A 14,102-nucleotide genomic window follows, 5' to 3' on the forward strand; every position below is an offset into this window, starting at 1 on the left:
CGTTTCCTGCGGGGTCCCGTCGGCCGCAAGGGGGCCCCGTCGGCCGCAAGGGGGCGCGGGCGCGGGGCGGGCCGGGCGCGCAGGCGCTCTGCGGCAGCGCCGCTCGGCGGAGGGCCGGCGCAGGCGCAGAGCGCGGGGCCGGGCGCACTATGGCGGGCCCGGGGCTGGTGGCCGGAGACGTGGTGGTGGACGCGCTGCCCTACTTCGACCAGGGCTACGAGGCGCCGGGCGTCCGCGAGGCGGTGAGTGCGGGCCGGGGGGCGGGCGCGGGCCGGGGCGGCGGGCGGCGTTCCTGCCTGACGCCCCGTGTGCGCTAGGCCGCGGCGCTGGTGGAGGAGGAGACGCGGCGGTACCGGCCGACGAAGAACTACCTCAGCTACCTGCCGGCGCACGACTACAGCGCCTTCGAGGTGAGGCGGCCGGCCGGCCCCCCGCCCCGGCCCGGCCCGGCCCGGCCCGGCGCCGCCTCACCGCTGCCTTCCCCGCAGACCGAGATCATGCGGAACGAGTTCGAGCGCCTGGCGGCCCGGCAGCCCCTGGAGCTGCTCAGCATGAAGAGGTGAGCGGAGGCGGCCCGAGCAGCCGCCCGCCCCCGTCGCTGGCCGCGGCGCCCTTGGGGAGCGCCGGCAGGTGAGCGGTGCCCGCCGGGCCTGGGGCGGCCGGGGCCTTCTCCTGAGGTGGGCGGGCGGCATGTTCTAGGTATGAGCTGCCGGCCCCGTCCTCCGGCCAGAAGAACGATATCACGGCGTGGCAGGAGTGCGTGAACAACTCCATGGCGCAACTGGAGCACCAGGCGGTCCGCATCGAGAACCTGGAGTTAATGTCGCAGCATGGTTGTAACGCTTGGAAGGTGTACAACGAGTAAGGCCTTCATCTACTTTGCTGAACCTAGTTGAAGTTCTGACTTCAGTTTCTGCACGTTTCTCGTGTTCTCCGGTGTAAGTCCACTGGGGATCCTTAGAACATATCCTGGAATAACTGAGCGCCTTTGAGAGAGCTATATGTGGAAGAAAAGGAGGCTGATCTGAAAGAGAAGGAGCCGTCTCTGTGACCAAGAAATAGCCCATGTTTCAATACATCCCAATCTTGAATTTTGTGAGTTACTGTTTGAGTAGCAGTTGGTGATAACGGGCTTTAGTTGAGGATAACTAAAGGGACTAATGACAGCCTGCGAAATGATGATTCAGTAGTGGAAAAAAAGATTACTTACTACTGATCCTGCTCAGCCTGGAGCCATTATTAATAAAGCTGTTGCAAAAGCAAAAAAAAGCTGTAGACAGTATGGCTGCAGAAAGCACCAGGGCTATTTCAGGCAGAGAATGTTAATGTCCACTTTCGAGAAGGGTTAGCTTAGCCTTAGATAAAGGTGTAGACGAATGCAAAACTTATCTTCGAGAGAAGGCAAAGGGTTGCTTAGCTCAGGAGGAGGGAGGCAGGTAGAGGATCTATTAGCTCGCACATATGTCAGGAAGCAAAAAGAACTGTGTGTGCTCTGATAGTGTTATATGAGGGAAACAATAATAAAAATTGTTTACAGGTAATTTTGGAATTAGAAGACGAGTGACAAGGTAGGGAGATGTTACAGTAGCACTCTAGTCAGAATAGCACAACCATACAGTAACAAGCTTGAAGATAAAACTTGACCAGCTAATGGATATGATTTTATGATACTGTCTGATGGCAAGGGCTGACCATAGTGATTGTTGAAGGTTTATGTCTTAAAACTGCATATGTTACAATTGGAGTGTGTTGGCGTTGCATTATTCCCTTCAGGAGTGAAGAGCACAGACTGCACTGAGAACCAGTTGTCTGGTGCTTGCGTTGAAGTGGCTTGTTGTGTCATTAACTCTGAGGAGTTAAATTGGAGATTAAATGAGTCTGATCTAGCAATCGTGTGTTTTCCTAATGCTTTGCTTCCATTCTGCTATTAGACATCTGGTTCACATGATAGAACAAGCCCAGAAAGAGCTCCAGAAGTTGAGGTGAGTCATTCTTTTTCATGTTTTCATACTGAAGTTGGAAGGAAAGTGAACCCCTCTCCCCTCTGCCCCGAGCTATACAAAGGCTTGTGTATATTCTGCTGCCATGGTCACAGGAAGAAAGACCCAGTAGTAACAATAATGAAGAAATCTGACCCTGCTCTCCCCAAGCAGTTACATTCATAATGCCTATTCCACTCAAACTCTGTGTTTGTTTTGTTTGGTTTTATTTTGTTTTGTCTGAACCTCTGCTTTGAACAGAATGGATTGTGGTGGAATCCTCTCTGAAATGCAGTCGTGTTTTCTTTTCACTGCTGATAGCCTTTTATTTAGTGCGCAGTTGTCTCAGTGAAGACATGTTTCCTGATGATAGGTTTGGCCTGTCATCTTCAAGTGGATGCTTTAATGAGTTTACAGAGATGGATTACTCGGGGATAGAGGTCGTAGTATATGGAAATGATGCACCTTCGTAATTTGCTCTATTTAGACAGCATGCTATGGACTTGGCAAGTAAAGCTTTTCAGCTTTCAGATTTAGGTGAACTACTGTCATTTTCAGCCTGAAGAGAGCACTGTATACTGGGACGTGGGTAGAAGGCAAGTGCGTAGTGATTCATATCTTTTATCAGTACCTGTGTGTTTAGATTAGCTGGAATTCTTGTCTTGGACAGAATCAGTGTGGGAAAGGGTAGAAGCAGAACTCAAGTTGGGAAGGCTAAAGGGACACCACGATGTATGGCAAGGAGGCTAACAGAATATGAGCGTTAGCAGTGTGACCTAAGAACTACTTAGAGACCAAAGTATTTTAAGTATTCTGCACTTCTTGGGTGCTTCACTGAATTACTGAATTTTGTGAGTGGTTAGCATTCATCTTTGCTTTTCTGACTTTTTTTCGGAACAAAACATTTTCTGTGTTCTGCACTTGTCCAGGAGCAGTAGGCTTGAGTGTTTGAAGTTTTGCTTGTAGTAGAGTGGAAGTTTTTTTTGTTGTTGTTTCTGTTGTTTGTGGGTTTTTGTGGGGTTTTTTTGTTTGTTTTTATTTATCTCAGGATTCTGTGTGCAGCCTGGTACTGGGATTTGTCCATCTATATGTTGTAGTTATGGTCCTGGCTACATAAGTGTTTTCTGGTAGTACTTCTAGGGATTGGGTGTATTTCAAAACTAGCAGCAGATCTTACAAATTTTAAAGAAAGGAGACAAAAAAAATACACAGATCTTTTTCTCTCCAGGAAAAACATTCAAGATCTGAACTGGCAACGAAAGAACATGCAGCTCACAGCTGGGGCTAAGCTACGAGAAATGGAATCTACGTGAGTATCTAGAATTTTTCTGTTAAATCTTCCACAGGTATATCTTTTGCTTGAAATTCTTCCACGCAGAGCATCCGCGATCTTTTAGCGCTATTGTAGGATGTTATTGCATGAATACTGTTGCTTTGCACAAAGTGTTTTAAAGGATTTGTAATTCAGGTCTGCATAATAGTTACTGTGGTTGAGGGAATCACTGAGCAACAGATGTTGAAAAGGAGGGTATATTAGCTGCTTGAAATTGCCTAAATTGTTTCTTAAACTCTTCTTTATCTAAATATTGGAAGTTAGTGGATTTGAGTCTAGTAAATTAAATTTTGTGTGTTAAGGTTTAACAGGGTTAAAAACTACTTTTTATCACTTTGGTTGTTCAAATTACCATTGATATCAACTGAGGTTTATCATGTATTGAGAAAAATACTGCTTTATTTGGTGTCTTGGTGCTTTCTTTGGAGCAATAACTGTCTTTGATTTTAAAACAGAGGACTGTTACATAACACGTGGAGGCTTTTTTTATTTCTTTTCCCTTCCAGATGGGTGTCTCTTGTCAGTAAAAATTATGAGATTGAACGAACGATTGTGCAGCTAGAAAATGAAATTTCACAAATCAAACAGCAGCATGGGGAAGCAAACAAGGAGAATATCCAGCAAGACTTCCAGTGACTTCATCCTTACTGTCTTACTGCAGCGTGTGTTAAAGAAACAAAACAAAAAGCTTTGGAGATGCTGTGAGTTTGTAGACGCCTCTAGTTGCAGTTGTGTAAGGTGATAAAAAGGTATTTTCATTGTTTTCCTTGTTTTAAGCTCTAGGAGGGGGCAGGGTAGACTCAAAATGTCCTCTTCAGATGTATTATGGGCACAGTTAAACGTACTGTGAATTGTTTCACTTTTTATATACCTAAGATAGGAGCTCTTAAAAACTGTTTCATGGTTTTGCATTTTCCCCTATGCCTTTAATAAACATTTTGCTACCTGTACGGCTTCCACTTCATGTTCAAAAAACAGCCCGAGTGCTGTCAACGAGGTAGGCTTTGCCGAATAAACCCACCCAGCAGCACTGCCTGGTTGATGTGCGTAACCTTGAATTCCACGGGGGAGGCTGCGTCTGGGGAAGAGGCTGCTGCTCGGCGTACAGCCTTCGTACCTGGCCCATGCCAGCCCAGGAGAGGCTAGGGTGCAGCGTGTGGAATTGCAAAGGTAAAGACTCGTTCGTGTGCGTGAGGCGTCCCAGGCGAACTGCGCACGCCCAAGGGGATCGTCTGTAGGGGTTTTATACCCGACACTGCAAGAGCGCGATAGGAATCACGCAGTTACCTCCTCACGCGTATTTCTAATTATCCGTCGCTAAGTGCGGTACAGCACCATGACTGTATTTCGTAGGTCTTGCAGCATGGCGATACACCAGCGTCCTGCGCCTTGCCTGCTGACCCGGGCGTTGCTGCGGCCGCTGTGAAGGTCCCAGGCGTGGCGGCCGGCCCTGCTGCTGGGCGCGGGGACGGAGAGGCCTTGCCGTAGCGACCGCTGGCGCTTCGGTCGGGGCAGGTAACTGGCCCGGGTCTCGAGGTGACGCCGCCGCCGTTACGCTGTTCTCGGCTCCTCCTGCCTCTCTCTCGGCCTCTCCGCCATCGACGCCGCATCGGGGCAGGTTCCGAGTGGGCCGTAGCGGCCTCCGGCGGGGCACGGCGCTCGCGGCGTCGGTTCCTGGAGGTGCGGTGCGTCCGCAGGCACGGGCGGGGCTGCGGCCCCTCCCGCTGCGGGCTGCGGGCTCCCGCCCCGTGCTCCCGCCCGCCGCAGCCGCCGGGGGGCGGGGCCCGCTGCCTGCGGCGCGCCCCGCCCCCAGGGGCGCGGCCCCCACTGGCGATTGGTTGGGAAGCCGCCGACGCCGACCAATAGAGGTTCACCCCGAGGTGCGTTGACAGGCCTGCGCCCCGCCCTTGCCGGCGGTACGTCACGACTCGTCTTTCCGGACGCCCCCTTAACGACGGAGCACGCGCTCCTGCGCACGGCCCGTCGGGCGGTATCGAGCGCGCCTGCGCGCGCCCCGGGCCCGCCTCCCTGCCGGGGCGCGCGCACGGCGCGTGGTGACGCCGTGCGTGCGCGGAGCGGGGAGTTGGGTTCAAAGGAGGAAACATGGCGGAAAACAAAGGAGGCGGCGGCGGCGGGGAGGGGGCTGCCGAGGCCGCGCCGGGCGGCGGCGGCGGCCTGGAGCCCGCGGCCGCGTCCCCCTCCGGCGCCGCGCCGCCCGCGCCCGCCGCCGCGCCGCCCGAGGAGCGGGAGAGCCCGGGCGCGGCGGCGGCGGTGGAGCGCGGTCTCGGGGAGGCCGAGGCCGAGGCGGCGGCGGGGCCCGGTGTCGTTCCAGGGCCGGGCCCCAGCCCGGTGCCCCCGCTGACACCGGCGGCGCCGGGGCCCTTCTCGCTGCTGGACACCTGCGCCGTCTGCGCGCAGAGCCTGCAGAGCCGGCGGGAGGCCGAGCCCAAGCTGCTGCCCTGCCTGCACTCCTTCTGCCGGCGCTGCCTGCCCGAGCCCGAGCGGCAGCTCAGCGTGCCCGTGCCCGGCGGCGCCAACGGCGACATCCAGCAAGGTGAGCGGGGGGGCGGCCGGGCAGGGCTGCCGGCGCTCGCCCCCGCCCCCGCCGGGTTTCTCCGCGTTGCGTGCTGGGGTCTCGTTCCTGGCAGCGAGCGAGCGTTCGGCTGCGGCTGCTCTGGGTGGGAACCGGAGTTGTTCTCGGCCTCGCTCGACAGCTGCGCCGGGGAGGTTGCGTACGTGAGCGCCGGTGTTCCTGTTGCCCTCGTCCTCCGGGGTCTGCCTGGCAGCGCCCATCTTTGCAGTGCTTCGTATTTTCAAGCGACAGCTGAAACTTGGAAGTTCTTGGAATGGTGGTGTGAATGGCGTTGTGCGTTTTGTTTTGGCTCTCGGGGGTGCTACAGTAGAGGCGTGTCCGTGAGGAAGTGCTCGACTGTTCACTTCTACAGCACTCGAAAAAAAAATTCTCTAGGTGAAACCTAATTCTCTGTTGTTACAGTATTACACGTTCAGTTGGAAGCGGCGTGTGTAGGACGCCTGCTTTCAGATACCCGTTTCCTGTGGACTGAGCTAAAACATTGCAGTGCTGCATGTCCGTTGACTCGCTGTGCCTGTCTCCTCTACACAGACATGACTTGTGCCATGGAACGAGTGTAGACTGCTCCTTCCAGTTGTTTGTATTGGAATCACAGCTTGAATTTTATTTTTTTTATTTTATATGTTCAGGGATGGAATTGAAAAGCTTCTGGAGCTTTTAATGGAGTGACTCACATGCTGTGGTCTACAGACCAAACTAGGGCCCTGGTAAGCAGTTTTGCAGGTCTTAACTGGGCCCTGTGGTCAGAGAGACCTTGTTTGGTGACATCTTTCTGGTTTTAGCAAGGACTCAAGCCTTTCCTGTGTTGCATGGTGAAGGAATTGACCTGGCTTGGTAGTGGTTCTTTCATCCAAACTGTTCAGAAGCGGTTCATCTAGGATGTGGTCTTAGAAAGTCCATCACTTTTAAGAAGATGATGCGTTAAATATAGCTCATAAATGTACTAACTAGAGCACTCAGTTGGTCTTGTGATCCTTCTTGTTAAATTCCAGATTCTACATTTTGCATTATATATGCTAGTGAAAGAGACAGAACTTGGAAAGCTAGGTTTATTTTACTAGCAATTAGCAGGATTATCTGAATCCCACTATGTCTGTTGGGATACAAGTGTGGGAACAACGCAAAGCTTAGCTTCTGAAGTATATATAAACTGAAATATCAATTCCTATATGCATTTTAAGAATACTTGACTGTGTGCTTTGGTGAAGTAAAAATTCATCTTTGGATTGCTGCATCAAAAACTTTTAGATGACGTGAGCAATATGTGCATGTAGGGTCCAGGAGAGTGTACTGGTAAGGATGCTTAAGATCCATCTGTAGCGGTACCTAAGTCTGGATGACCAAATGCACTAGCCCAGCAGGTCAGTTAAGAACGAGATGTTGACCAACCAGAAGATGCAGTTTTGTGGACAGCGCTCTCTGCACGTTGTAAATGGAATCAGTTGAATGGCCCATGAAATGTTTACCAGTTAATCAGGTGCAAAATGGACATTCTCAACATACAGAGAAGTACCACGTTGCTTAGTCATGCAGGTTCCTTCCCTGTTGGCATGGGTTTTGATAGTAATGAAGTGTTACTTCGACTTCTGCTGCTTCTCTAGTCTCCTTAACCACGAGCAGGTGTTTTTTCATGAAGGAAGAATTAATGGGAAGTGGTACCCACAGCTATACCTGAAGCAGGTTATGCTTAACTGCAGGCGCTCACTGCTGGATTATATGCTGTACTATTTTATATCCATTTAAATTTGCCTGCTATTTTTCAGTGTCTTTACACCTAGATAAGAGAATTACAAGTGTTATGGAGAAGAACTGTGTTTTTCTTTTGGTATTTTCCTGGTTGCTTTCTTAATTAGCTTCAGATTTTGCTCTGTAAGAGTGGTCAGTACTTAAAATAGTAAATACATGTATTTATTGGGTAATAACTTGAAGTTACTTACCAGGAGTTGAGTGCGAGGTCTGTACCTACAGAGCGGTTCTCTGAGTGACAGCACCCTTTCCTGATGAAAGCATGCTGCTGCTCTTGTAGAGAACACAGTAAGGGTGCTTGAAGGCAGTAGTTTATGGTCTATATCAGCATCTCTTCTTCTGCCCTGTTGCTACTCCCTTGAGAGACACTGCTAATGAAGGCAGAAGAATGGTCTCAATCCCTAGAAGTTTGAGAAACACTGACTAAAGTTTAAAACAATTATCTAAAGTTGTGGTTTGCTGTATTATAAAGAAGTAACTGGTAGGTTCATACCTATTGCACTGGTGAAAGTTTTTTTTCCTGTTGTTTACATTTATGTTGGGGGAAAAAAATAGAAGTTTTTGGTTTTATGTATTTAAAATGTCTTTTTATGTAATTTATTTAACATAAAAAGTAGCATCTTACATTCAATTTAGTGACTTAACTGAATTGGTCACTGGAATGTGCGTTTTATTTGGTGGATAGATGACTTCTTAATGCCTGGTGTTTCAGCTGTCCAGCTGGACTCGTCCTTTCAGATTGAATAGGTTGCAAGAAAACGCCTTCTTGTATTTGTATCACAGTATTCTGAAAAATGTTTATTTCTAAGTTAGAGATTTCAGACGGTTACAGACACTGGAAAACAACTTTTTATGCACCCACTGCTGCTTCTGCTCCTGGGAAGATAGGTTGTTTTGAGGTTTCGCTGCCTCACTGAGATATTTACAATCTCTCTTAAGAAGATTATCTCAACAGAGAGAACGCGTGGCTCTCCCAGCTCTTTGTGACTGTCACAGTCTTCATTAGGCTGAAAAACTAAAAAAGAGCTGCAGGATGCCTTCAGAGAGCCTAAGGGTTAGGTACACAATTGGTTAATGTGCGTGCATGTATAATTTGAGGAACAATACGTTTACTGCTGAGTGCTATAATATATAGTATCTTAAATTATTTTGATACGCTGAATTCAACTCCCATAACTCAGTGTTTGTGTATGTAGAAACCGTGTATTAATCACACCTTAAATTACACAGTAACTATTTTTAATTTGCTTTGGAAGTGGGACATAAAAATGGTATGATGTCTATGAGAATGTGACATATCACTTAAACTGAGTTCGGTAGTAGTTGCTGTATTTTCAGTCTAGACAGCTGAAAATTCCTGCAACAAATAGACTGCTTAAGCTCTGTAAATGCAGGCCATCTTAGTTTCAGTGAATGTTCGTACACATCACCTGAACTCTCTTGATTCTTTAGCTTTCTCCTGTGTTGATGAGTGAGGGTCATGAATATATGCTGGAGCCCAGCAAAGGCTGAGTCCTGAAAAATGTTCAGTTCATATTCTGGACTTGCTAAAAATCTTGATCTGAAACTTAGATTTCAGTCTAAATTAATAGTATATTTTAAAATAATGTTTTTATCTGAGAACATTCTAGGCGTGTGTTATTTTTATAAGAATTGATGTCTGTGACTGCTATAAATTGGTTTTCCTCATTAAATATAATGTGTTGTCAGCTCAATGCATGACAGTTGTGATATAAGCAAGGATTGTTTGTCCAAAGGAAAAAAAGCTGATTAGGGGTGGACCTTGAAAGCAGTTAATTTTTTTTTTTTTTAAACGTATTTATATTCTGACAGATTTCAGTCTGATTGTGTCACTCACTTGACCTGTGAGGGTTTATTTCAAGGTCTAATCACTGAAACTAGAACAGGGGTTTTGATGTATGGCTATGCAGAAATGTGTCTGGACCCTTATATTTCTGAGCAAAGTAAATATTATGCACATGCAGTAACTACTATTGGTGTTCTCAACCAATAAATGAAACCTGGCAGAGATTCATTCCTTAGAGGACTACGTACATGCTAAGTTTGAACTTGAAACGGAATTTTGAGTTATTAGATTGCACGTGTGCTTGCAAATATTTCCTGAGCTGCAAAGCTTTCATTGTTATAACAATGTAAATATCTGAAAGGATTTTTAATTTTCTTATATTCACTTAGTACTTTTGTGTTGGGAATCAGCCTGACACATTTCAACCCAAAACAAACGTGTGTTTAAAACCAGATGTCTAAAATCATGCTGTTCACTCAGTAATTAGGATTGTAGAAGGTTGATGACTTGATCATCAGTGGATGACGTGGTAGAGTTTGTCTAGTGCTAGTTGATATCTCATAAGTATCAACAGAAAATCTAAGCCATTTCTTTAAAGTGAATGTTCTTGAAGGAGCACAGCATCGCATAGGTTGGCAGGGACGTGCAGATGTGTCTAGCTCGACCTCTTGCTCAAAGCAGGTCTGGTTAGAGGCAGTTCTTTAGGGCCTTGTCCAGTTGTGTGGCGACTGTCTACTGGGATGGCAACTTCACAACTTCTCTGAACCTCTGTTGCAGTGTCTGACCATCCTTGTTGTAAATATGTGAAACGTATTGCGTTGAAGCAAGTTTTGCCTTGTTCCTGCTTGCGTGTGTTAATACTTGTCCTTTTACTGTGCACTTCTGGGAAGAGCCTGGCTCTGCCCCCTCAGGTACTTGCAGACAGCGGTGAGGTCCACCGGTGCAGGCTGAGCGGTCTGAGAGGTGCAGCCTCTCCTCGCACGTTACGTATTCCAGCCCTGGTAATCTTGGTTGCCGCTGCCGGGCTTGCCCCAGTTTGTCAGTCTGTCCTGTACTGGGGAGTCCCAGACTGGGCCCAGTATCCAGGTGTGGTCTTCCAGAGTGCTGAAGAGGGGGAAGGATTGCTGCCCTGGACCTGCTGGCTGTACCTGCTAATGCAGCCCAGGACACGTCGGCTGCCTTTGCTGAAGGGTGTGCTGTTGACTCCTGTTCAACTTCTTGTCCATAAGGTACTTTAAACATTGTATTTTAGAGTATTAAAGTGAGGTCAAAGTTACTTTTTTATACTAATGTTTTAGGGTTTTAGTACTCTTGAATGTCATGAAGCAACTAAAGAATTCATAAAAATTTTTGTATTACAGACCAGAGCTTATGTTGAAAGAGTTGGATCTTATGAAAATATGAATTTTCATATGTAAGTAGGGATATTTAGGAATGCAAGTGTTTGGGTTCAATACTTGAATAAAGTTTGAGAGATACTTTGAATTTATAATTTTGAACTACTGGGAAGACTCCCTGCACTAGCCCAGTGATGGAGGGAATCCAGTGGTGAGCGGTGCTGCTGAAGTACAACGTGCTTTTCGTAGTGTCTTATCCCTTGATCACGTACATCGTGTGCATGCCGTGCCCTTCCCCGTTCAGGTTGATGCTCTCCTCACCCTCAGCAACACCCTTTATTTTGCTGCCAAAGGCTGTCTTGGAGTTAGAACTTCGGTGACTTTACTTTCCCTTATGGCTTTTTGTTCTCTGTAAGGTTTAAGAAGTGTTTGGTTAGGCTGTGACGTGTTCACTGTAAGTTGAAGTCAACTTGGACCTTGAAGTCGACAAGTGACCCCGTATGGATCCTTTAGTATGGAAGCTTCTTACAAAAGTTGGCTATTTTGCTTTAGCCAGCGTAATGTTTGTAGTGAGTAGGTAAATTTCCATGGCTAGTTGTTACCGTGTTCCCCTTCCCTTCCTCCCTACTTCCCCTTTCTCTAACCCCAGGCTACCGTGTTGGAGGCTCCCAGCCAGCTTCTCTCTAGTGTTTGTAAACAAAAACTAGAAAACCAGATCGAGCGGATGGTAGTACGTGGGCTTGGCTAGGAAACAGGTTAATTCTTACTGGCTCAGGAAGCCTTGCTCTTCTACGGATGGTCTCTGAAACATCTGATGAAATTCCAGAAGGGAATTTCTAGAAGTGTGGGTAAGGAGCAAAGAATAAGATTCAGAAAGTTCCAGGTTTTTTCTTCGTGTGCAAAAGTAGTAGGTATGAGTTGAACACATACTGTCTTCCTAGGCAGAATGTGTGTTGCCTAGCAAAGATGTAATGGGAGCAGATCAGTCGGTTTCAACTTATGTTAAAAGTGCCAAGAGTCTGAATTCTTTAATACCAAGCTGGAGTGGGTACAGTAGCCGAAGACTTGACATAAGCTTTCTCTGGAGACGATTTCTCTGGTTTGGTCCTACAAGACTGGAAACATAGAGAACCAAGCCTTTCCGCCTCCATCTCTGTAGCTCTCAAGCACTTCTAAAATTTGGAAGAGTATTTTAGTTTTGCCAGGATTAAGATGTCAGACTGGAGAAATTAATTCTAAGCAGGTTTTGAATAAATTTCCTGTTGAAGCTAGTTCAAGATGAAGGCTTTCATAGTTATATTAACCTGTTGGAAAAATTTCCTGTTTTGAGATGCATGCAAATAGCCATCAGAGAAATGTCGTTACCCTTGGGAAATTTTAAACACAAATATATACAAGGTATTCTCATAGTTCAGAGTTACAACTGAGAAAAGTACTTTTGTTGCAGCTTTAGGTGTTAGTTGGCAGTGGTAGATTAAAAGCATCTTCTATTTGAAATCTTATGTTCTTTGAAATGTTCCATTGTGATTTGCTGCTGGATTATGTTGCAGATTTTTTAGCAGTCTTTCTGTTTTTACGAAAACAGAATTACTTTTTCTCCACAACTTACTTCAGTTTTGCGCTTTCTGACATCCTTTGATGTCTATGGTCTAGTTTAGTGTGCTTTATCTGAATCATAAGCGGTTAAAAGGATTACATAGATGCTACTCATTAGTGTTTTTAATAAAGTCTTTGACAAATAAGAACGTCTAATGTAAGGAAGATGTGACTTCTAGCAGTCTTATAACTAATGGTTCAACACGTGTTGCGTAGTAAAATTTGTTCTACGTGCCTGTCTTTGCTCTGACAAAACTCTTCACGTGAGGTATTCTGTGTTCTGCTTTGGTTAGAAAAGTAGGTGATGAGCTCGGCCAAAGTTGCCAAGAGAGCTGGAGCCGTACCAAAATGTTCTTGTACGGCTCTTTCTCAGTTTTGCAGTTGTGATCCACAGCCCGATTTGCAGAGACGTGGGCTCCCATGCAGGGCAGGGACAGCTCTTCCCGGGGCAGTGACCGTTCTCGGGACGTGGCCGGTGTTCCTGTTTCCATCCGCCGTGGGCTCTGCCTTGAGTCCTGTCAGCGTGCTGGAGAGAGCTGGGGTGCAGAGCAGCTCAGGCAGCTCCCCAGGGCTAATTCCTGCTGTAGCTCTTGCAGATCCATCCCTGACTACGTTCTTGCGGGGTTGCGCTTCTGTCGGTTCTCCTCTGTGGCTTTCTTTAGCTCAGAGTAGTGTCTCAGGCAAATTGCTTTTTCTGACTGTGTCAGGAGACTCCTTAGGAGTGTGTCGCAAGGAATCTGGGAGTTTCTTTTCTCCCTCTGTTGCAGGCTTTGGAAACTCTGGTAGGGAGGAATGGCTCATGATGTGAGAAGATGGCAAGTGAAACCTATCTCCCTTTGAGTGGGGTTGACAATGCAATGCAGGCTTTTCCTACCTGCTGGATTGGTGACTCTCAAACCAAATTTCCAGGTAAGAAGTTATTCCTGCTTCTCGCTTAAGTCAGCCTTAGGTGGGGTAAAAGGAGAGAAACAAAACTCAGTTTAGGCTACGTGTTGTATGTAGCAGTGGATGTGGGACAGTAAACACGTGTGATTGAAAGCGTATTTGCTGTTCTGGATAATGTCTGGAGAAGTGTGAGACAAAAAGTAGAATCTGATCTGAAGTGCACAATTAGTTGGGAATAGGATGTAATTCATTTCACCACAGTGCTACTGGAAATGGCAGGGAAGGGAAAATTTGGTACATAGAGCTGTGTATATCAAGTACTGTGGAAGAGAGGTAATAAGTGTTTATGCTCATGGTTGTTACAGGTCTTATACACTGTTGTGAGGTTTGTGATATAAACAAGTAGAAGAACCGGTGATGTCAGTCCTCTTAAATGTAATGTAAGAAGCTTGGAAGCCCACTCCTGTTATCTGCAGCTCTTGTAAAATAGTTCATAATTTTCCATGGCCTTTTAGGTCCAAAGGCTGATTGTTCTTGAATTTCTTAATGAAAGTACTGATATTCACAGGAGCATCTGTGGACGGCTGATGAAGTGTGTAAGGTGCTTTTTTCTTTTTTCTTTTTTTTTTTGTCACCTGAAGCGTAACTGTGTTTCTGTAGTTAATGCTGATGACAGTATTTTGATGATAGTGTACTGTAAGTCAGAAAGGAACTGTTGTTCAAAACATTTTGGACCCTCAGTGCAGAGTTTCATGTGATGTGGTCAATACTTACTATTTCTTCTAATATTTTTGCCAGGGAAGAAGCATTTCTGTTTTATGGTTAG

The 14,102-nt window shown here is 46.9% G+C and overlaps 2 protein-coding genes across 6 annotated transcripts in view; both read left to right on the top strand.

Moving 5' to 3' along the window:
* Positions 1-4,262, top strand: BCAS2 (BCAS2 pre-mRNA processing factor). The gene is made up of 7 exons (XM_072844878.1): positions 1-242; positions 318-410; positions 489-559; positions 700-861; positions 1,932-1,982; positions 3,208-3,288; positions 3,819-4,262. Exons 1-7 carry the CDS (start codon positions 150-152, stop codon positions 3,946-3,948), a joined length of 681 nt encoding a protein of 226 aa, XP_072700979.1. The 5' UTR covers positions 1-149; the 3' UTR covers positions 3,949-4,262.
* Positions 4,263-5,298: 1,036 nt separating this feature from the next.
* Positions 5,299-14,102, top strand: part of TRIM33 (tripartite motif containing 33) — a 41,786-nt gene continuing 32,982 nt past the window's right edge. Inside the window, exon 1 of one of the 5 annotated variants that reach the window (XM_072844578.1) lies at positions 5,299-5,866. In XM_072844578.1, coding sequence (XP_072700679.1) covers positions 5,416-5,866 — 451 coding nt within the window. In that variant the 5' untranslated portion in view covers positions 5,299-5,415. Of the gene's footprint in view, positions 5,867-13,117; positions 13,301-14,102 lie in introns of those variants that run through there. The other 4 variants (XM_072844576.1, XM_072844574.1, XM_072844575.1 and 1 more) reach the window with 4 other exon arrangements.

Source organism: Ciconia boyciana, chromosome 23, assembly GCF_034638445.1.
Source record: "Ciconia boyciana chromosome 23, ASM3463844v1, whole genome shotgun sequence".
NCBI lineage: Eukaryota > Metazoa > Chordata > Aves > Ciconiiformes > Ciconiidae > Ciconia > Ciconia boyciana.